At 38.1% G+C, this 24,185-nt stretch overlaps 1 protein-coding gene across 2 annotated transcripts in view; it reads right to left on the reverse strand.

The window, feature by feature from the left end:
• Window positions 1–1,517: 1,517 nt before the first annotated feature.
• SLIT2 (slit guidance ligand 2) overlaps window positions 1,518–24,185 on the reverse strand; it is a 277,451-nt gene continuing 254,783 nt past the window's right edge. For both annotated transcript variants that reach the window (XM_081999585.1, XM_081999584.1), the window contains 7 exons: window positions 23,865–24,002; window positions 23,531–23,771; window positions 23,062–23,192; window positions 15,016–15,170; window positions 8,301–8,589; window positions 3,186–3,397; window positions 1,518–2,111 (listed from right to left, as the gene is read on the reverse strand). In XM_081999585.1, coding sequence (XP_081855711.1) covers window positions 1,870–2,111; window positions 3,186–3,397; window positions 8,301–8,589; window positions 15,016–15,170; window positions 23,062–23,192; window positions 23,531–23,771; window positions 23,865–24,002 — 1,408 coding nt within the window. In that variant the 3' untranslated portion in view covers window positions 1,518–1,869. The remainder of the gene's footprint in view (window positions 2,112–3,185; window positions 3,398–8,300; window positions 8,590–15,015; window positions 15,171–23,061; window positions 23,193–23,530; window positions 23,772–23,864; window positions 24,003–24,185) is intronic.

The raw sequence follows: 24,185 nt of genomic DNA on the forward strand, positions 1-24,185 counted from the left end.
TTTGTTAATTTTGGTATGAGTTGAGCTGTGTTCGTAATGAACTGACATTTTCAGATGTCACTGCCTGTAGGTGTAATAATCCCAAGTTAATTCCTTCTTCAGATTTTCAGCAATGAATACACTAGATCTAGGGTGGGGTTTTATTCTGGTGTTTCTAGCAAATATTCTTTGCAAACTACAGATGTTTAATTAAAGGCTGTTAGACAATTTAAACATCTCAGAAGAATACAAATAAAAACTGTTAATGAAGTAAATATCTGTTTAATTTACAAACATCAGTAGCATTACTGATATCAGTCCAAATAACCAAAACAAAGCACACTGCATTACACATGTACATCTAACTTTTTTTGTAAAAAAAAATAATAAAATAAAATTGAAAAACATCTGCATTTTTACAGGGTACCCTGGGTTTTACTGGAAGAACACAACCCACTATTGATTACCAATTCTACATTATAATTTAGCAGCAACATGTTAACATGGGGAACATTAGGGCAGTAAAGTAGTTTTATTATTTAGGGAAAGTCACAGTTCTTGACAGCCTTTTTTTTCTTTTTTATAAAAAAGGTAAAGAGCTCCATGGGAATATTAATTTATAAAGATCTACCTTCTAATGTCATTTTCTACACGCCATCTTATTTTCTGTAAGTACTGTATATAGGGAAAATTAACTTCTCTAAAATTGCCACCTAGTGTAAAGACTTTTTCTGTCATACATTACAGGTTCTTGGAAAGTGTCCTGAATATCTGCTGTATGTGAAAACTGCAGATTGTCATCACTTTCAGATTCAGTGACACCAAGTGGTCAGATTCTAAGGAAAAGAAAAAGGGAAGAGGAAGGGGAGGAAAAACCAGACTGAAAACATTTACCCCAAGACGACATGCTACGTTAGTTCTATTGCAAAAAATCCTGATTTTTAAGTCCTTTTAAAAAAAAATAAAAAAATTACAAAAATACTGGGACAAATATAAATTAATATATATTAAAGCATTGAAAAACAGTAAAAGGGATGGCCTAAAAGGGTTAAGTACAATGTACTTTGATACAATAAATATTTCTCAATGAAACCGAATACTGTATAGAGTTGTTTAGAACTCATAGAAACAGAAATCCATATTATTACTAATTTATCCATCAATAATCTATTTTTATCATCCCCAAAACATTTATATTACAAAAAATTAATACTGGAAAAGGGCAGATAAACACTTTTTTATGCTTCTTTTGCTAACATGCTGACATAAAAGTATACATCATCAGGAGATTTCAGGATTATAGTATATTCTCATATCTCCCATTTCCCATCCATTAAATGGGACCCCATCTTCTCAAGATGCTTAATAATTCCAAAGGATAAAATGTGTTTCATACAGTTGTTATTTCTGTATAATCTGATTCTTTTCACTCATAATGCTTCCTCATCCATTGGTAAGTGATTGGTATGGTCTGTCAAGACAATAAAATATACTGATACGAAAGTGAAAAAACAAGCCTCATGTTCTGGTCAGTATTTCATCTCTGAGCTGTTAGGTTGAAAGTCACATGTGTATAGTGTCAGTGTATCTTCAGCATGTTATAAAGAAGGGTCCATGTTAAAAGCAGTTAAAGTTTCCCATCTCTGTTGAAATGTTACCAGGTCTTTTTTTTTTTTTTTTTTCTTCAAAGCTCCTCTTGGCTATGAGAAGTCTCAGTTCAAGCACTTGAATCTTTTGTCAAATGAAGAAAAAGTCTTTATTCTCATAATAAAAATAAGTCTGTTCTGTATTTTACAATATATTTCAAATATTTCCACTATGAAGCATTAATTAGTCCGACACGGTCAATAAGTATACAACATTTTCAAAAGACAAGTGTGACAGGGACACTTAGGAGGGACAATTTGTACAGCCACACTTCACCACTTTTTCAACCTCGTCCACAAATGACGACCCGTCAGTGCATTCAAAAGAGTATTTCCGTCTCTTGCTCCTCAGTGGTCCACAGCACTGCCCGGTTGAACATCCTCCTTTACATTCTAGTCTCGATACCTTCTTGGTCGTCTGGCACGCGGCATACCCTTGCTGCTTTTGGTAGTAATCTCGGATTCGTTCCCCTCGACATGAGATTTCTGTAGAAAACAACATTTAAAATAAGACACTTTTGAGACACAGGTCAAAGAACGGTTGACATTCCTAAGGAAGATGCTGTGTTTCTAATTGCCGTTGGGATACTTTAAAGTTTGACTCGGACCGTATATTGGAAACTAGTGGTTCTACCAAACATGATTTGATTAATGCTGAGTTTTATTTCCTATACCTCCTATTTTCAGCAAAGTTTATATTATGTATATGTAAACCATAAATACAAAGCCATTACAAGGACAAGAAAATTGGAAGTTTAAATCTTTTCCTCTTTTATAAAAATACACATCTTCTGTTCCTACATTGCTTTCAGCTGGTTCTGTTTACCATGGGGAAATGTTTCAGAGAGCATGCAATTTAATTTATTAGACCTGGAGTTTAATACTATGCAAACCGTTATTTAATACAAGTTACATTCCACTAACTTCATAAATTACTGAGGTATAAAACCAGCTAAAAATGAGACATCTGTTAAAAGTTCTACAACCATATTCTTCTATTCTAGTCACATCTATGTACAATACAAAATAAATGCCATCTGGGGTAAGGGAAGGAGAGGGAGAGCTTTGATAGACAAAGGAAAAAGAAAAAGGTAGGGGGAAAAGTCATCCTGTTTTCATCCATCTCACCTGCATAATTCGCTGTGATAAATCAGTTGAAGCTGAGAGGTCAAAAGTAGAGTTTGTGATAAAACTAGGAGCAGAATCATTGGATTTGGCTTCTCAGTTGCAGAAGGCAGAGAAACAATAAATACAGAAAGATACAGCAGGTAAAAGGTAATAGATAAATATAGTAAAAAAGTGTTTCTGAATAAAGGCAAAAAAAGAAATGTTTTCACAGCAAAACGTTTGATGAAAAAAATCCTCAAAATGTAAACAAATTCATGGGAGAAGTTTGATTTCTCTCTCACCGAGATAAATTCTTATGGTAAAAAAAAAGCAACAAATGTGTGTGTATTGTGGGGAAAAAAAAGCTGGTAATGTTTTTGGCTGTTCATGTTTTAATAAAAAAAAACTCTTTTCTAAGACCAAAACAACACCATGATTTTTAATTTTTTTTACCTTTATCACAGCTGTCCCCTGTGTATCCGCTGCTGCATTCGCAATATGGTTTCCCAAGTCCTGAAAGCCTGCATTTGCCATGTTTACACTTGATGGATTGGCAGGGGTTAAACAGCATTTCCTCTTCGTCACAGAGGACTCCCCCATGTCCCTGCAGGCATTTACAACTGTATGAAAACGCATTGATCGGCAAGCAGGTACCATGCACACATCTACAGGGGAAACAAGCCCAAGAGAATAAAAATAAATTATTCATCAAAGTTCAGGCTAAGCAACATTAACTACAAATACTTTGGACTGTACTCAGAAGAAATTGTTTTTGTTTCTAATGGACTTTTTCAGTGAGATGCAGTGAAGTGGTTTATAATTGGTATGCAGGTTTTCACAACACAAGCTGCAGTACAGAACTCTGTCTCACCAGAAAACAGCCACTGTAGATGTGTTATGGAAGACTTTTACAGGCCACAGTTATTGAAAACAACATTTCTAACTTTTCTAAGTCTGCCTAAATTTTCAGCATGCTTTTGAGAAGAACACAGCAAAATCAAGGCCAAATGTAATCCACTAGAATTAAGTCGAGAAAAAGGATACTCACCTGAAATTCTGGTTCGTGTATCATTTAAAAAAACCCATATTGTCACTCATGAAATATGAGGCTCCCAGCACAAAGACAGGTCAGGCACTTCCTAACTGAAACTTTTCTGACCCAGCAATGGCAGTTTCAAAGCTGAACACATGCTCCCCCGTCAAATACGTTACTCTGCATTGCCAACTGCCAGTGCCCTGGTCATATAATGTATGAGGCAGGTCTTCACTTCACTGAAAGCCAACAGCACTCATCTAATACTCATGGAGAAACTCACACTAGATGAGGTTGTACATTATCAAGTCTCACCCAGCTAGCTGCTCTCTCAGCTGATCTTTGTGGCAGGCTCAAATCTTGTCGTTAAAACAAAAAAGGCTGTGAGTTAAGCTGCACTTGCTAAGTTCTGATGTACAGTATGGGAACACAGAGCTGGTCTTACTTCTCTTGAGAGAGAGGTGGTGTTTCCCGAAAGGAGGATGTTTAGTTACCTGTTCCTAAGTGTAAGCTGAAGATTAGGGGAATTCATTTTCTGAAAACATCACCAATGACTTGGAATAAAATCACTTCCCTTTTTTCATTGGGTGGATAACATAGTCTGTATTTCTGGAAACTTTTTGCTTTGTACTCTACTCCTTCAATACAGTAAGAAATTTGGTAAAATGGAAAAGAATGCAGAACTAACTCTGACAAACTTGCATTAACTATTTAAAACTGTTTCAGCTTATAAACATCAACAAGGTCCACTCATCAATGAAATGTACATTACAATTCTCCATCTGTACCCTTAATTCTGTGCAAGTGCTTTAGCGTGGTGTAACTTGGAGGAAAAAGTACGGGAGTCAGTCTCATCGCCGGATATTCAAACAGAAGGCACAACACATAGCCTCCATTCGCATATCCAGTTTGGGATTAAAAACTGCAAATATAAAACTTAACTAATAGCTTAAGTACCTCCAGCTTCCATATTATGCAAGAGTCTGTACTTTTGAAGCAACTATGTTCCCTAAAAAATTCCAAATTGTTCCTGTGGTTGAAGTCTGATATTCCAAGACTGTTAGATCAAGCAACTCAAAATTGAAGACTTTGACAGTATCACAAAGCGGACAGCTTTTGTTTCGTTTTTATTGTGTTTAGCATTTGATCTGTTCACCATTTAAAAAACAACCACTTTTAGGACATTTGATCTATGAAGTTACTCAGGTGACATCATGTCATATTCTATACAGGCTGTTTTAGATATCAAAGCAATCTGTGTCAGGGTCTTTGGTAAAGTTCTGCTTGACTTAGAAGATGATTAAATCTTAGCTAATGCCAATTCTCATACTTTTGCTTCCACCTGTTCTTTGAAGCCCTACATTTCATCTTCAAACTGTACTGAAAGGAACATCAAGCTAAGTGTAAACTCTCAGGCACAGTTTCATCTTATCTAATTTTAGGTACCTATGTCAGGCACTCAAGTTAGATGTATAATTGCCATAAGCTCCCCACACAGTCGTGGAGAGAAACAAGCTTATCCAGAGGGTGAATAGACCACCTGAGGTCTAGTTTACTCTTTAGAAATCTGTTTATTATTCCTTTACTAACTATAGAGCAAACTTTGGTCACTATGTTTCTAAGTCAAGCACTTAGATTTAGGTAAAATAAATCAAAGTCTTAAGCCTTTTCATGGTGTGCAGGGATCTCTAAAAGATCCCCTACATTTTCGAAACAGAGATCACAGTGACAAGTCTGTTTCTCAGATAAAGTGGAATGTTATACTCTATTAGATGGACAAAATGCACCTATTCAATAGAATTTAGAGACAAATCAAGAAATACAGAATCAAATTCCCCAGAACTAAAGAAGAAAACCCTCCTTCACTCCAAATAAACAATTTTGGTTTGGCTCTCTCTCCTAAAAGCTGAAACAAAACCAATACTTTCAAGAGCTAACAAAATACTAATGTTGTGCTCACTTAACTCTGTCCTTGATACTGCCTGTATCTGATACTTGTCAAGTTTTGTAATTTACTGCAAAAAGCACTTGGTTTGGGTGCTGATGTGTATAGTTATAAGAACCTATACAGAATCTAATTTTTCAAGGACAGTTCAAAGACATTCTTTGGGTTATCTTATTATAGAACTTAATGGTTACAGTTCCATGTTATTTTTGATTCCTGAAGTATAAAGTGGATGTGACAGACATCACACTTGTATTGTTTAACCTGCTGTGACTTCTTTTCTTTATCTCCTACGTTATTGTGAAAGAGGACAGAGTAAGAAAAAGACCCATAAATAATGAAGTGCTATAATGATATGCCTCAAAAATGCACTGCTGTGGCTTTGGGAAGTATTCAAAACTTAATAGTACTGAAACAGTCCATAACCTGTGTAAACAATGCTAACTGCATTGTAAAGCATGCTAACTGGCGTGTAAAACTTTAAAGGGTCACACTCTCCACACACATTATGTGAAAAGATCACTTAAACATCATTTCATATGGGAGTTGAAAATCATCTTTTTAGAATCTCTGAGCAAACTCAGGCTACTGGTCCTCAAAAGTCAAAGGTTATATAGGCCAGAGCACTGAAAAAGCAGCAGCCAAAAGATCCAAGCAGGCTTACTTTACCAGGGAAAAAAAAAAAAAAAAAAGAAAAAGATGTTTGCCAACAAAACAAAACAAAACAAAACAAAACAAAGTTTGCTGGCTGGACGGCCGAGCCCAGAGAGTTGTGGTGAACGGCGTTAAATCCGGCTGGCGGCCGGTCACAAGCGGTGTTCCCCAGGGCTCGGTTCTGGGGCCAGTCTTGTTCAATATCTTTATTGATGATCTGGATGAGGGGATCGAGTGCTCCCTCAGTAAGTTTACAGATGACACGAAGTTGGGTGGGAGTGTTGATCTGCTGGAGGGTAGGAGGGCTCTGCAGAGGGATCTGGACAGGCTGGAGTGATGGGCGGAGGTCAACTGTATGAGGTTTAATAAGGCCAAGTGCCAGGTCCTGCACTTGGGTCACAACAACCCCATGCAACGCTACAGGCTTGGGGAGGAGTGGCTGGAGAGCTGCCCGGCAGAAAAGGACCTTGGGGTGCTGGTTGAGAGCCGGCTGAGTATGAGCCGGCAGCGTGCCCAGGTGGCCAAGAAGGCCAACAGCGTCCTGGCCTGTATCAGAAATAGTGTGGCCAGCAGGAGTAGGGAAGTGATTGTGCCCCTGTACTCGGCACTGGTGAGGCCGCACCTCGAATCCTGTGTTCAGTTTTGGGCCCCTCACTACAAGAAGGACGTTGAGGTGCTGGAGTGTGTCCAGAGAAGGGCACCGAAGCTGGTGAGGGGTCTGGAGAACAAGTCTCATGAGGAGCAGCTGAGGGAACTGAGATTGTTTAGCTTGGAGAAAGGGAGGCTGAGGGGAGACCTTGTCACTCTTAGAGAAAGGGGGTTGTAGTGAGGTGGGTGTTGGTCTCTTCTCCCAAGTAACCAGTGATAGGACGACAGGAAATGGCCTCAAGTTGCACCAGGGGAGGTTTAGATTGGATATTAGGAAAAATTTGTTTACTGAGAGAGTGGTCAAGCATTGGAACAGGTTGCCCAGGGAGGTGGTGGAGTCACCATCTCTGGAAGTGTTCAAAAAACGTGTGGATGTGGCGCTTTGGGACATGGTTTAGGGGGTTAACGGTTGGACTTGATGGTATCAAAGGTCCTTTCTAACCTTAATGATTCTGTGATTCTGTGAAACCGTAGTAAGGACAGTGGTAAGGGCCAACAGAATGACATCTTGTTGCCTATGATCAATAAATCCTGAAGAACTTTGACCTTCTGAAGTTTCTGATCTTTTTGTGCTGGGAGTTCAAGAGCCAAAAAATGTAATCTGTCTCTACCGTAAATTTAAAAGATGAATATGCATAGATATCAGCACTCTTATATACACATATATATATATATCCTTCTCTCTCTCTCCCCACATATATATACGACCCTCTCTATAAACCTGCATAAAACGTCCAACCTAAAATGTTCTAGTCAAATCAGCAAAAAGAATTAGCACACATGGACTTAAACAGAAGTTTACCATAAAGATAGAAATCTATTTCCCTACTAAAAACTGGGTATTGTGAAAATATAAAAATATTAGATATTTCTATTTTATCAAGTTTTTGAAACCCATTAGATAATAATAATAATTGTACTTCCTCATTCTATACAATTATAAATAAGGAAATAGTGTTTTTTTTCCCTATTTGCAACTTCTAAATGACTTTTATACCAAGTTTCATATCAACACTTACATCAGTGTAACTCATTACAGAAGTAGCAAGAGCATTTGCCAGGCTTTAGGCAGAACTTCAGTGAGATGTGTGTTTCTACTCCCCTAAACTGAGGACTTTTCCTCATTAAGCTTATGGAAAGAATATACTGTAACCTGCACACTGTTTTCACTTTTACATGCCCAGGATATTTTGTTTCTTGCTGAAAAAAATTGTGTACTTTTATGAAAAAGTATATACATAACAGGAGACATATGCATATTATACTACTGTCTTGAGGAAGGACATACTTATTTCCAAGACATGGGTCATTAGTTTGTTGATCACAGAGGGGTCCAGTCCATCCTCCTTCGCACTCACAGGAAAAGCCTGACTGGCTGGTAGCATGGCATGTTCCATGCACACAAACTTTCTTATGACAAGGCTCACAGCCTGGCAGAATTCCGACTTGCAGTGGCACATTCCTGAAGTCCTGGAGTTCGCTGTTGATATATAGATTACGGATGCAACCATGGAAGCTGGTGCCGTTCTGTCCTGGAGACTGGCGTAAAGCTGCTATGTTATTTTTCACAGGCATGCCTAAGAAATTAATAATAGCAAATAATCAATGCAATCTTTGGTACATTTTTCTATACCATTTTCCTTATTTTTTAAACACTTTTAAAGAAATATTTATTCCTAATTAATTATTCTTCGATATTCAGCCTACAACCATGAGCAATGGTCTAGTATTTGGAAATTGTCCTGGTTGTCAAGCATGCATGTAAACCAGCTCCATGCCCATAAGTCTCTAGATCCAACTAAAGAGATGTATATAGGACTTGATACAAGAAGCTCACAACTGTGAAAAGGTTCAGACACATGCCTATTTTTGACCTAGTGCAATTAAGTCCAGGATAGTACACAGTTTCTGAATCTTGGAAAAACAAAAGTTGTTGAAATTTAGCAGTTGATACATGATTTTTTGTAAGCCTCTAAAATACTCAAATACCGAAGAATTTAGTAGGACCTGCTCATCAATTCTTGGAAAGAAAAGCTCAACAGGAGGAGGTTCAGCATCTTTCAAAAACAGGTTGATAAAAAGGCCACTCATAGTTTGCCATTGCAGTTTAAAACAAAGATTGTCAAAATAACAATAATTTAACATCAAACTACTTATGGGTAGATATTTGTAGATCGTGCAGATGCCCCTGATGTTGACCATTTTCAGAGTAATTCCTCTGTTGTAGTCTATAATTCTTAGAGGTGTAATTGGAGCAGCAGGTATATGTGATGCAGTTATCCTGTTGTGATCAGTTAATCATTTAAGACTAATTCATGAGGAACATTACTGTTAAACATTGTTTCCTTGTAAAAATGAAGTTGCTTCTACTCCTATCCCCTACTTCTTTTTTTAAACTTATTGTCAACATATTGGCCTATATTAGTTAGTCCTTAAGTTACATTCAAATAATTAACACACAAATGCATAAATACCTCCTGAGAGTAATAAGTAAAGGAAATCAAAGCCAACGGAGCATTAGAAAAGGATCTGTTTACCTGAAAATAAATACGCTTATTAGCTGCACAGGTTTATTCATAGGCAAAATTAACAGTTTTCATTCTGGTACTTAGTTACGTAACAGCCACTGAAAGAGGTACTGTTCTGCATTGCTGCTCCTTCACTGTGTCAACTGATACTTCTCATGGTTTTATACAGTTACTCTGAGCAGTTAAGAGTAATGCAGAAGTGCTATGCGACCTAATGAAGTAGACCTGCCTTTCATTTAGAGGTTATTGTAATTTCATTTGTGCTAAGCTACAAGTGATTATAGAAATGAACAATATTGCATCAATACTGCTGAAGAGCCTAACCTTCTTTGATCATATCAGTTAAGTAGAATAGGCTTGGGACAATTATATTAAAGGACTCAGACTACAAACAATCACTAGTTTCTATTTCCTCAAAATTATTTTCCATATTCTCAAAATCCAGGAACAGAGTGGAGTCATCAAGGCTTCTTCACCCTAATGTCTCCCTTGAAAGCAACAGTCAGGAAATGTTTAGGCGTATGGCTAAATATCTAATATTTAAGTATGATATCTAAGTATCTAATAGCAGAATAGATACACTGAATTTATCCTTTGTAAAAATAAAAGCTGCTTAAAACTAAGTACACCAATGCAATGGTGTACTAGATGTTACACTTGTAAATGTCAGGAAATTTAGATATGATTTCTGGGTACCTTATAAGCATGTATGAGATATATCACATGTGGTTCAGAGAACTTTTGTCTATAATCCCTAATATGGAAGGCATTTGGAAACACAATGCAGGCGTATACACAAGCTTTTAGCCTATACATTTTTTGCTTCTTCTAGCATGTTACCAAGTGTTAGAAGGCTAAAGTGTGTGCAAAAGCTGCTCTTACTCTTTAGCAGTATTTCTTTGATAATTTTTAGATAAAAGTTCTTTATCAGTTAGGATAGAACTGCCATAGAAATGATGCAGACAAATATTTCAGCTCTGTTTTCCAAAAGGTAAGAAAGTAGTTTCTGCCCCCCTTTAAGCTTTTGGTCACTGAACCTGACTACAGGTATATTACCAAATTACTGTTCAAGGAGGCAAATGAGAAGACCCCTGTTAAATAGCAGTCATACAATAACACTATCAAAATGAGTATCTCATTATAGAAGCTGCTAGAACAGAGTGGTCACAAATGAAAAGCAGCTGATGCCCTACCTGTCTTAGAAATAGGGGCTTCCATGAAACAAGGTGCCACTCTCAACTAGCAAAATATGGTCTTATTTCAGAGAGAAGAATGCGAAGTATCAGCGAAGTCTGTGACCCCTTTGAAGAGCTTTTGAGAAGAAACAGATTGTCCCTTAAGACTTCTTACAAAAAGCCATGGGCTTTCACTATGATTTACTGAAACCTGTTCTAGAAAGACTGAAAAATATCTAGCATGTGTATTCTGACCACACAAGAGAGCCATACCATTGGAAAAATGTAAAAAAAAAAAAAGTATAAATTTATTAGCCTAATTTCTGTAAAAATAATGTTAAATTACCCCTTCCAAACCAACCCAAATATTGTGACCCAAGAATAACTTTGTAAAAAAAAAAGGGGGGGGGGGGAGAGAAAGAGAGCGAGCACCATACAAGGACTTGCTGTCATATCTGAATTTCATCCCGCCAGCTGAGGTGATGCTTATCAGAAATGCCATTTTAGCAGGAAGGTGATAAGCGTAAGTGTAAGCTACATGATGATATAGGTGTCAAACTAAGACTTTGGCAAAGATAAGAATACTGCATAAAATCCTAGTGAGAATTTGAGTTCTTAACTGATGGAAATGTGTGATCAAATTCTCTAAAAATTCTAGATAGAGTCAGATAAGAAAAAATTGAATGAATCTCAAAAAGAAGGGTAATAGAGTGAAAGTTAATGATCTCAAGAATTTTAAAGATCATAAATAGATAAACATAGATAAAGAACAGAACAGAACAGTTTAAGAGCTGAATATCAGCCTACTGCTTTTTTGCTTTCTTTTGTAATAATGTGCTTCTAATAACGGTTTTAATTCTGTTTTGGACCAACATTTTCTATGATAGTGGAAATAATTGCTTGGAGCCCGAATATAAAGAATAGAATTAGAAGGAACACAGGACCTCTCTAAAGAGTATGCATTAGGATGAAAAAGACTCCTGCCCTTCCCACTGAAGGAAAAGAATTATTTCTTCTGATACTTCAAAATGATGATGCAGATGGCGGGAGTGTTGATCTGCCGGAGGGTAGGAGGGCTCTGCAGAGGGATCTGGACAGGCTGGATCGATGGGCTGAGGTCAACTGAATGAGGTTTAATAAGGCCAAGTGCCGGGTCCTGCACTTGGGTCACAACAACCCCATGCAACGCTACAGGCTTGGGGAGGAGTGGCTGGAGAGCTGCCCAGTGGAACAGGACTTGGGGGTGCTGGTTGACAGCCAGCTGACTATGAGCCGGCAGCGTGCCCAGGTGGCCAAGAAGGCCAGCAGCATCCTGGCCTGTATCAGCACTAGTGTGGCCAGCAGGAGTAGGGAAGTGATTGTGCCCCTGTACTCGGCACTGGTGAGGCCGCACCTCGAATCCTGTGTTCAGTTTTGGGCCCCTCAGTACAAGAAGGATGCTGAGGTGCCCCAGTGTGTGCAGAGAAGGGCACCGAAGCTGGTGAGGGGTCTGGAGAACAAGTCTCATGAGGAGCAGCTGAGGGAACGGGGGTTGTTTAGCTTGGAGAAAGGGAGACTGAGGGGAGACCTTATCATGCTTTACTGGCAAAAGTCTCGCATTCGCTGGCCCTTGTTCTTGTGGGGGACTTCAATTTACCAGGCATCTGCTGGAAGTATAACACAGCAGAGAGGAAACAATCTGGGAGGTTCCTGGAGTGTGTGGAGGATAACTTCCTGACACAGCTGGTGAGTGAGCCCACCAGGGGAGGTGCCTTGCTGGACCTGCTGTTTACAAACAGAGAAGGACTGGTGAGAGATGTGGTGGTCGGAGGCCGTCTTGGGCTTAGTGACCACGACATGATAGAATTCTCAGTTGTGAGCAAAGTAAGGAGAGGGGTCAGCAAAACTGCTATCATGGACTTCTGGAGGGCAGACTTTGGCCTGTTCAGGTCACTGGTTGAGAGAGTCCCTTGGGAGACAGTCCTGAAGGTCAAAGGGCTCCAGGAAGGCTGGACAGCCTTCAAGAAGGAAATCTTAAAGGCGCAGGAGCAGACGGTCCCCATGTGCCGTAAGAAGAGCTGGCGGGGAAGGCGACCGGCCTGGCTGAACAGGGAGATTTTGCTGGGACTCAGGGAAAAGAGGAGAGTTTATCACCTCTGGAAGAAGGGTCAGGCAACTCACCAAGAGTACAAGGATCTCGTTAGGTCAAGCAGGGACAAAATTAGAAAGGCAAAAGCCCAGCTAGAGCTCAGTCTGGCCACAGTCATAAAAGATAACAAAAAATGTTTTTACAAATATATTAACAACAAAAAGAGAGGCAAGGAGAATCTCCATCCCCTACTGGATATGGCGGGGAACATTGTCTCCAAGGACGAGGACAAGGTTGAGGTACTTAATGCCTTCTTTGCCCAAGTCTTTAATAGCCAGACCAGGTATCCGCAGGGTATTCAGCCCCCTGAGCTGGAAGATGGAGATGGAGAGCACAGTAACCTGCCCATAATCCAGGAGGAAGCAGTTAAGGACCTGTTAAACCACCTGGACACCCACAAGTCTATGGGACTTGATGGGATCCACCCAAGAGTACTGAGAGCGCTGGTGGAGGAGCTTGCCAAGCCACTCTCCATCATTTATCAGCAGTCCTGGGTAACAGAGGAGGTCCCAGAAGACTGGAGGCTTGCCAATGTGACGCCCATCTACAAGAAAGGCCGGAAGGAGGATCCTGGGAACTACAGGCCTGTCAGCCTGACCTCTGTACCAGGGAAGATTATGGAGCGGTTGGTCTTGAGACTGCTCACAGGGCATCTGCAGGACAACCAAGGGATCAGGCCCAGCCAGCATGGGTTCATGAAAGGCAGGTCCACAAGGCAATCGTCCTTTGAAGATTCATGATACAATGCAATTTTAAAAACAGCTCATACATTTGATAATTCTTTTCTTTGCTGGTATGGGGAGTGATGACTAATGTTGAATTCTATTTTGTACTTCTTTGCGTCTTAGACGGAAGGAGGCAATGACAATCTGAAAAGATTTGACAAAAAAGCTGAAGTGTTTCAAGGGAAGAATGGGGATTTTCAGAGACAAAAGTCAATTTACTCCTCATCACTTGTAACTGAGGCACTTGTTATACTGGTTTTACAGGAGAAATAGACTATTCTTGATTGGTATCGAAGCAGGTTCCTGGTTTTATTTTCCATTAGAGAGAAATCTGAGCAACTACTCTGAGCTTTTCTGTATATTTAGAAAGAGGATAAATAGCACCTTTTCTAGAGAAAATAGGCATCTCATTAATGTACTACTGGTAGCATATTTTTTTTTGCAGGGAGGCAAGACGCTCAATTCTAAAAGCTTACTCTCAGACAGAAAACAGTTCTTAAGAATTAGATGTAATGAAAGTAGGTATTCTTTTTACAGAAAGAACAGATCAGAGAGAGACTCCTTACATGCCTCCTATAAAAGTGTAAGGTTAAACTAAGTAGAAGATGAAGACGAATGGTAGAAGATCAGCAGTATTTAAGAAAACATGCTTAATCTCTGCTCACGAAGAACCTAGAATTGCTACCAAGGACAGCACAGAATGGTGGCTGAAGTTTCTGACTCTTTTACCTAGATTATGCAGGCCCATCAAAATTGAACAGAAACTGCTGGTTAAAAAATTGGCTTGAATCCATAGTTCTACAGAGTAAATTGTAGCAAATGATTAAAAATGTTTCAAATAGTTTATCTCCACAATCACCTACTACCAGTTTTACTGAAACAAACAGTTTTTTCTTCTCAAAACAACAACAAAAAAATCCAACAAAACAACAAACCCTGCCACATACTGTGAGGCAACTGTCCAGTTGGTTCCCTTCTTCCCTAATGTCTTAACTCCTATTAGCACTAGCAATAAGATCTCCCAACATTATGATTTATGGCTTTATACCTTGCTATCATTTCGTGCAGATACCTGTACAGTGAAATAGAAATATAAAACATGACTGAAACAGAATGCTACCATTCTACACTTTCTCAACAGGCATTACCAAATCTTCAGGTAGCTAAACAATGTCAAACACACTTCTTCAATATAATAAAAAGCTACATAACAGTAGAAAATTACAGAATTCTACAGTGGGCATCAAATATCTGTACTGATAAAAAAGCAACAGTTGCAGTTGGAGGACATACTATTTGTTAAAATTGAAACTATTGCGATTAACTGAAGTTTCATCTTAACATGTTATCTCAATGAATGAGTCTCTTTACCATATGTTTATTAATGTATGTTACCAGAATAAATTAGGTATGATACTGTTAGTAAGAAGCAATAAGATCCTCTTACCTCCTACATACAGCGGAGAATCAAAATTCAGAGTGGACTGCTTGGACAAATTGGTAATTATCTTGGGGCTTCCTCCATCAATAGATAAAGACAGAATCTGATCCATAGCCAGCAGCTCCACAATGTGGAAATTGCCATCATTAATAGTTTCCACACTGCAAAATAAACATTAATATTAATTTTAAACAGCTGATGGTCTGGTTAGAATGTATTTTGATCTTGTTCCCCATTAAGAGTTAATACAGCTTCAGAACAGAACTCCTCCAGGAGTGCAGTCTCCTGAAAACTAGATTTTAAGCAATGACATGCATGTATACTTGAGAGCGAATACAGTATAATACTCTTTCATTAACACTCTATTATTAATATGTATTGTAAATTAATAGCCCTTTTTCATTCAAAGTTATTCCTGTCCTCATCAAATAATGAACTGTGTAAATACAGATGATACTGTAAATGTCAGTTGAAATACAGTTACTAGGCAAGAAGCCGAACACAAAAAAAGCATTCTTCTGCAACAACGATAGGAGGGCTGGAACACCTCTTCTAGGAAGAAAGTCTGAGACTTGGGCTTATTCAGTCTGGAGAAGAGAAGGCTCTGGGGAGACCTTATTGCAGCCTTCCAGTACTGAAAGGGGGCTTATGAGAAAGATGGAGAGAGACTTCTTACCAGGGCCTGTAATAGGACAAATGATGTCCTGTGGTAGGACAAGAGGTAACTGTTTTAAACTAAAAGAGGGTAGATTCAGATTAGATAGAATCTATAAAGTAAAAGAAGATGATATGAAGAAGAAATTCTTTAATATGAGGATGGTGAAACACTGGGACAGGTTGCCAAAGAAGTTGTGGATGCCCCATCATTGGAAACATTCAAGGTCAGGTTGGATGGGGCTTTGCTCAACCTGATCTAGTGGAAGGTGTCCCTGACCACTGCAAAGGAGGTGGAACTAGATGATTGTTAAAGGTCCCTTCCAACCTAAACCATTCTATGATTCAAATGTTATATCAAGATCTTATTTGAGCGTGTGTGTGTGTGTGTATCCTACATGTTGTATAGTATTGGGTTTATGTATTTTGCAAGTATGAGGGCCTGAGTCTACTCCAGTGATATATAAACCTACTATTTCATGGAATATGGAACTGCATCTAACCTTAGTCCTGCCAGACAAAATCTCATCATTGGTACAGACAGCTCCTCTAATGCTAGCAATAAAGTAACTTTTTATCTTTATTAGGCATGGTTATTTCTGTGTGTTCAGCTTCTGGCTAGTTCAGTGACTACTGTATTCATTTCTTTTTTTCTTGCATACATATACCATTTCCTTCTGCTTACAAGACATGAATGCAGTAGTAGGAGAATGCAGAAAGGGTGTCATGCAGAGAATGCTTGTTTCGAGCATGGTGCTTATGCTGTCTAAGGACAAGCCTACACAAGTTACTAAGCACAAGAAATGGCTGCCTATGCTTACCATCCTCAATATCTACACAGCAAATGTTTAAGTGCAGGGTAACTACTCTGCAGCTGAGCACAGTTTAAGTACATCAAAGAAGGAAGAATATTATTAGTCAGTTTTGGGACTGAATATGTCATTGTACTTACATTACTTATAGCCCATTTTCCACTGGTGAATTAAGAGCTGAATGTATGGCTGCATGGAAGTTACGACAATGAGCTGTAGTCCAGAGACCAGACATTATAACCATTCCCATGAGAGCCTTTATTTGCTTCAGGGCACCATCAAATAAGTGAGCCTAAGCCTTTGGAAAAAGTTATTTAAATGAACCAATTGTATGGTAGCCTGAGATGGACTGAACAGTCATACAGTCAGTTAGCTCTTCTCATTAGGAAAGCAGTACGGCTGAAAGGGATTAGCTTACTAAATCTCAAGGCAAAAATCAAGCAAATTACCTTATAACATCCTCAGTGATGTTTTAATTAACCTAACTGCTTTTGTCCTGGAACAGATCAGAAGCACTCACATGGTCGTTTACAGCTGTGACACATTAAATAGCTTCTTAGCTATTTATTACCAACTTTAACTATGTGGACAGGCTCAGTCCAATATGGGTAAAAGATCTGCATGGTAGCATGCATGCTTTACATAAACTCAGCTCTATGTGAAAGTGCAAACGCACAACAGAGCAGACTCTGTCTGAATAAACACTTTTTGGGAGTGGGCAGGAGGAGGAGGGAGACTGCCAGGTTCTATGGGGGGAAGGAAAAGGTCAGGGTTCATCATTCCTAAAGAGTAAGGTCTATTCAAGGTATTAAGATTAAGAGGTTTGTTTGCTGTGATCAAGCAATAAGAAAAGTGCCAGGATTAATTTATTTAACACATTTCAATGAATCTGGGAAAAAAGCTGTGCTAAGAAATCAAAATGCATACGACTTCTTGACTTAAGTAAGCAAGACATTCTAATAGAATGTTCTTGTTCCAAGGAAACATGTTATTTTACAACGTATCAACCTTTCAGACAATAGTATTTAAAAGGATGAAAGCAACACAGAACATATATTTTTATAGCAAGAGGTCATTCCAGGGATGTATAAAACATAATGTGTAAAGGGAATGTGTCTCTGTTAACAGTGATTATTAAAAGCTTCTAGTTTAAACTGTTTTACTGGTAAAAATTTACTGCAGAAAGAGGAGCCCTCCTAGGTAAGAGTGGTTTAAATTAAAGGGGAAATAAACATGAGGCATATCTGTGCAATATTTCCTGCCAATGCACTTAGATTACTTCTAGCCGATTTCCCATTGGAGAAATGAGAGCTGAATGCATAGGTCCTAATGAAAAGCTGTAAGAAAAACTGATTTAAAGCTTCTGGAAGTCTGTAGAAGAATAATGATTTGGAAAGAAATATTCCCATATTTCCAATAAATATATGATGAAAACTAGTTTACAGAATTAAAAATGGGTTGTTTTTTTCTGTGTGCATGTGAGTAAAAAACATTTAACATTTAAAAAAGGATATCCAGACAGAACAAAAACCAAGTGGATCAACTTTTCCCAAATAACCATCTCCAATGAATTAATTTTCTTTATTGGTCTTGGCACTGCCATCATCTCATCTTGTTACTCAGATTGACTGATGAGTGCTTTTGGGATGATGGCTCTTTCTGCAGTCAATTCCCATTGGTAAAGCAGTTCTCATTCACTCTACACAGTTAGACTGCTGTTATTGTTGATTCTCCGTATTTATCATGATTAAATCATCTGTCTGTAACTTTGTTTTGTTGCTACTGCAAGCACCTCTGTAGGCTTTACAGCTCCCATTGGACTCCTTTTCAACACACAATTTATTGACTGCCATTTATATTATAAAACTTCAATTTGAATCTCTCTGTTGGCTGTTTTTTTTTTTTTATTTTGGCCTCTGTTTCAGGCATCTCATCATTGTGCAGTGGAGTATGACTTGACTTACTCTTTTTCCTATACTATCCATGAATCTTCACTACCTCAATGAAATCTGTAAATCTCTTGATAAACTTCTCAATTTTTTAATTTCCTTTCTGTCCTTCTCACTGTAAGCAACTTCCCATCTTAGTTTGCAAGATATCTACCCTGTTACCAAATTGTTCTTAAACCTCATTGTTCTTAATCATTGTGAGTTAAAATGCTCTTTTGTCTTCTTCACATCTCTCTGATAAAACATAATACATTAACTTGTTTGCTTTTATAATTCATCACCTATTTGTACTGGGCCTGACAGGGATGGAATTAATATTTTTCATAATAGCTGATACGGTGTTGCATTTTACATTTGTGACCAAAACAATGCTAATAACACTAACGTTTTAGCTATTGCTGAGTAATGTTTGCCCAGCATCAAGGCCTTCTCTGTTTCCCACTCTGCTGCCCCAGTGAATAGATTTGGGATATGCATGAGGTTAGGAGGGGACACAGCGGGGCAGATGACCCACATTAACCAAAGAGATATTGCATGCCATATAATGTCATGCTCAGCAGTAAAATGGAGATGAGGAGAGTTTAGGTAGGTTAGCCATCTTCTGTTTGGGAACTGGCTAAGCATTCGTCTACCCATGGGAGATGGTGAGGGATTGCAATTACAGCACTTGTTTTGTTTTCTTTCTTTCTTCCTGAACTTTTCCTTTGGTTATGAAACTATTTTTATCTCATCATTTTTCTGACTTTTGTTCTTCCTTTTCTCTTCCCCTGTCCCACTGGGGGTGGAAGGGGAGGTGAGTGAGCAGCTGTGTGGCGCTTAACTGCCTACTTGAGTTAACCCACAACACTATTTCACAATATTATTTTAGCTATTTATAATTTTGGTAAACTTCAACTGTTTCTTCTAAAATTTTCCATACTGAATGGTGCCTGAAACTGATTTTTATTTTTCTAAACAGACCAGATAATTTCCCAAACTGAAGGAAACACACTCCTATCTCTTATGCTTCTATTAACCCTTCTTTGCAGGTCATGACTTTTGGCAATGGGCTGGCAGCATTTGCCAGCTTTCTGAAAATCCACTGAGGCAAGGTGTTAAAATCTTGAAAACATGGAAGTCTGCAGAAACTGCAGGGCTAGATCCTCAAATTCTTTGTCCATGCTGGCTGTATTTCAACACACAGATGATTAGCACCTTCCCTCCAGCTGTACTTTTGGGCTGCAGTAGTACTTTCTGCATCTGAGCCTGCCAACCCATTCAAAGAGAAGGTTTTGCCTTAACTAGATCAAGGTTACGTGGACAGAGAAAGAAACTGTGTGGTTCTCATTCAGAAGAAGCAGAAATTAGGCCTACAGAGAAAGGAGAGAAGGAAGAAAAAATGGACTGAGTAAGAAATAGTTGGAGTAAAGCAAGAATCACAGTAATGGATAGTAGTTAATTGTAAAGAAAACAGGACTGGAAACTGAGTCAAGGTGGAGACAGAGGATGAAACAGAAGAGGAAAAGTGCATCAGTAGGTTAATGTAGAGTAAATCTGTGAGCAGTTTTTAAGCAAAAATGATCAGATCTGTCTGGCTTAGAAAAAAATGAAGGGAGAGGAGGGAGGAAAGAAACCAAAGGGAGGGACTGAAAGAAGGACGGGAAACATGACAAGAGAGAGCTTTAATAGGTAATAAAGGTACAGAAAGACAACGTGCAATGAATGCGTGAAAAGAAGGGAAGAGCTGAAAAAGGGCAGGAAATGTCACAAAGATCCTAGGAAGGTAAAACAGTATGAACTGGAAACAGGGAACAGGGAAGGATGGAAACAAAAGTTAGAAAAATAGGAATAGGTTGGAAATTATGAAAGAATTAGAGTATAATGTGTAAAAGATCCTGTGCTGTAACATACTCCTTTCTAGAACCTGAAAAAGAAATTAAATAATATCTTCACTAGATGCACAAACATATATACAAATGTGGAAAGGTATACATGGCTTCCAACATATGCCCTTCCCTTAAGGGCAAAAGACTTCATTACAGTTGATCTCAGTACAGTTACACGACAATTTTCAGGTGTCTCCTAGAGACTCACCATCATTCTTATTTGAAATGAACGGGATGTTAATAACAACAACATCAATAGCAATAATAACAATAACAATAATAACACCACCACAAGTGTGTATCTGCTTCACTAAACAACCATGTCACCTGTAACACTTCACTACTTTTCCCATCCCTTTCTTCACTGCACCTGCAATTCTCCACTTGTCACATAATTCAAAACAGCTGATCAACTGTGTAGGGGAGATGCTTCTAATTGTTCTGTAACACTAACCTAATTGGGACTGTTTGTTAATTGGTAACTTTGCTATTAATCCCTTCTACATTTATAGTTTTTAATTTTATGTGTGTGAGTATTGTTTTCCGATCCTTTTCTACAAAACTAAAATGGACAAGTACGAACTACCAGTGTATATTATATTCCAGTAATATGGGAGAAAGCGTTAAATTGATGAGAAAGTGTCATGGTTTAGCCCCAGCCAGCAACTAAGCACCAGGTGGGATGGCGGGGGAAGAATTGGAAAAAGGAAAAACCTCATGGGTTGAGATAAAAGCAATTTAATAGGACAGCAAAGAAAGAGGAAAAATAATAATAATAATAATAATAACAACAACAATAATAACGATAATAATAATAATTATAAATAATGGAATATAAAAACCAAGTGATGCACAAAGCAACAATTGCTCAGCACCCCGTGACCAATTGCCTGTCCCTGAGCAGTGATTCCCGGCTCCTGGCCAACTCCAGTTTTGTATATGGAGCATGTTATATGCTAAGGAATATCCCTTTGTCCAGGCTGGGTCAGCCGGCCTGGCTGTGCCCCCTCCCAGCTTCTTGTGCCTCTCCCCACTTGCAGAGCATGGGATGCTGGAAAGTCCTTGACTGAGTATAAGCACTACAACTACTTAGCAACAACTAAAAACATCAGTGTGTTATCAGCATTATTCTCACACTAAATCCAAAACACAGCACTATACCAGCTATTAGGAAGAAAATTAACTCTATCCCAGCTGAAACCGTGACAGGAATAAATATATGTTTTGAATGGGAAGAAGAAATAGAATTAGAAGAAACAGAAGAAGAAATCTCAATGGATTAAACAAATGAGAGTGAAAATAACTTGAAATTACATATTATCCTGATTCCTATTGCTTCCTATTCTCAGACAGCTGTACCTATCAAAACAAAAATCAAGAAAAATAATTAAGCGCCTGACAAAACATCTAAACTTCTTCTCTAGCACTATCACAGATAGAAAAGAAAAATAATCTTATTTTGAATTGTAGTCATTGAGGAAAGTGAATGTTTCATGCAATTTTAAATTTGTGTTAAGTGCTTTGATCTCCTGTAAAGTCAAATCCTATTTTTAATATACAAAAATGTATATAATTAAAATACATATGCTATTTCCACGTTAAACCATTTCATGGAATTGTAAAAAAACCTTCTGAAATATATATTGCATCAGAAAATAAAAGCAACCTTAAGATGCTTATTGTAAAAAGCTATGTTTTTACTAAACAAGTTCATATTGTATTTTATAGGAATGATTTCTTTTCTGTGGAATGCTCTTAGTAACCTACTAAAATCACAGTTCCCTTGGTGTTGTTACCTAATAAAGTTTGGCATTGTTTCCCTGCTGTATAGACTTAAGCTTTTGATTTGATACTGCCATTTGAGTGCAATCATTTCTAAAAATCATTTATTTTCAATGAAATATCCCTAGTAGAATGCAGAACAATGTCAGCTGCTACGGACTCCAGCAAGTAAATATACACTATATATAATTTTACAACACAAAAGGTATAAATACAGCAAAAAGAAGGTTCAAGGAAAATGAATACTTCCCCTTTACTTCTGAACATATTTGTAGCAACAATAGGACAATCAAGGCCCAGAAATGATGCCTGTTGTCTTTTTGCTCACTCTTGCAATTTCTGTCTGCAAATTGTTGAGAAGTTACATAACTCACCCCACCCCTCCCCGGAAATTCAGGTGGTTATTGTTTCAGAGAACCAGAGAAATCTGACTTATAAAACCCCTGAAAAATTATGCTCCAGAAGCAGATGTGGATTCTGTCTCTCAATGGCTTTGTATGCAAAAAACTTTTCTTTTTCAAGGGTTGTGCCTTTTTCCAGAATCAAGTTTTTAGCTTTCTCTTCACCTACCAGGGAAAAGTCCCACACTATATGGCCACCTAACACAGAAGAGAAGAGAAAATTCCATTTCATTTCTGCTTATGCAGTATAGTTATGCACTTTACCCTGCACACTAGGAAATTATTTGGCAGTAACATCATGGAAAAAACTCCACTTCCACATGTGAGCTTTACACAAATGTATAACTATTGCACTAAAGATAACTCTTACTCAGTTTTAATAGATCAAATAACATATTATCTTTCTGACATACCTGCATTAGAGTTATTTTCCAAGACAAATCATGTCTTTTGGCAACAGGTTTTAAATGTCTGACAGTACATACATTTGCATCTATTTATTATAACCATCTATTCATAAATGTGACTTTGATACAAGGAATTAATACATGTTTTGTTTCGGTTAGAAATTTGTTTCCTCTGGGTTCACCTGTAAATAGCAGAGGCTGGGTAAGATCCTGTGTCATAACTGACCCTCACTCTTCCCCGGTACAGCTCTACCGCTATATGATCTTTATCGCCTTTGTAGAGCAGGATCCCACTGTCTTCATCTGTGGCAATCTAGTTAAAAGAAAGAAACACTTAGAAAGAACTAAAAATAAGCATTAAATCAAAATGCTGTATTAAGTGAATCTCTGAATTTACTGCCATAGTCTGTTACTTCACTGTAAAATTCTTCCTTGAAGGACAACTTGACAAAATTTTTTTCTCTTAACTATCAGTAAGCCCATCTACTTCAATGTGAATATAGAGTTATCCCAGTGACTCTTCTATATTTTTAGCTCAAACTGTGAAAAGCTCTTTAAGCGAGCCAATGACAACTTTGGCTAATTTTCCACACCATGAAAAGTCATTTACACTCTTTCCCAGATCAGAATCTGCCACACAAGCAAGCTTACCTGTAGAGTGATATTTGTTTGGGGGCGTATCTTAGCTGAAGGGATTTGTAGATAGGATTCTTTGTTGACAAAGTTTATACTGATCAGCTTTTCACATTTCTCACCCTGGTAGCCTGATAAACACTGACAGATTGGTTCACTCTCTTTTATGATACACTGGGCTCCATTTTGACATTCATAATTATCACAAGGGCTGGTACGAGGTAGAACCATTGGTGGTGAAAACTCACAAAACAAGCCACTAAACACAAACAGAAAAAAAATCAGTATTTTTAGAAAAAAGCAACTTTGACATAAGACATACATGTTTGTACTGTCTTCAGATCCTTCTCACCTGTATCCTTCTGGGCAAATACATGTATATCCATTAACTGCATCAGTACACTGCGCTCCATTTTTACATTTGTTGTCCTGGCAGTCATCAAAGTCAATATCACAATGCTCACCTACATATCCAGGTGTGCAATCACATCTGTGAAACAGGAAAGAAAGTGGGATAGCACAGTGCCTTTTTACAATACAGTGTGCTTATGACAAAGTCAAGGAACTACTGAAAACTCAAGAAAAAAAAGTGTTACTGTGACTTTGTAAAGACTATGTAGCTTAATCGTGTTATTGTATGAGGAATCTACATATGTAATGAATACAGGTTTGC

The sequence above is a fragment of the Phaethon aethereus genome (genome assembly GCF_964289735.1).
Source record: "Phaethon aethereus genome assembly, chromosome: 4".
Classification (NCBI taxonomy): domain Eukaryota; kingdom Metazoa; phylum Chordata; class Aves; order Phaethontiformes; family Phaethontidae; genus Phaethon; species Phaethon aethereus.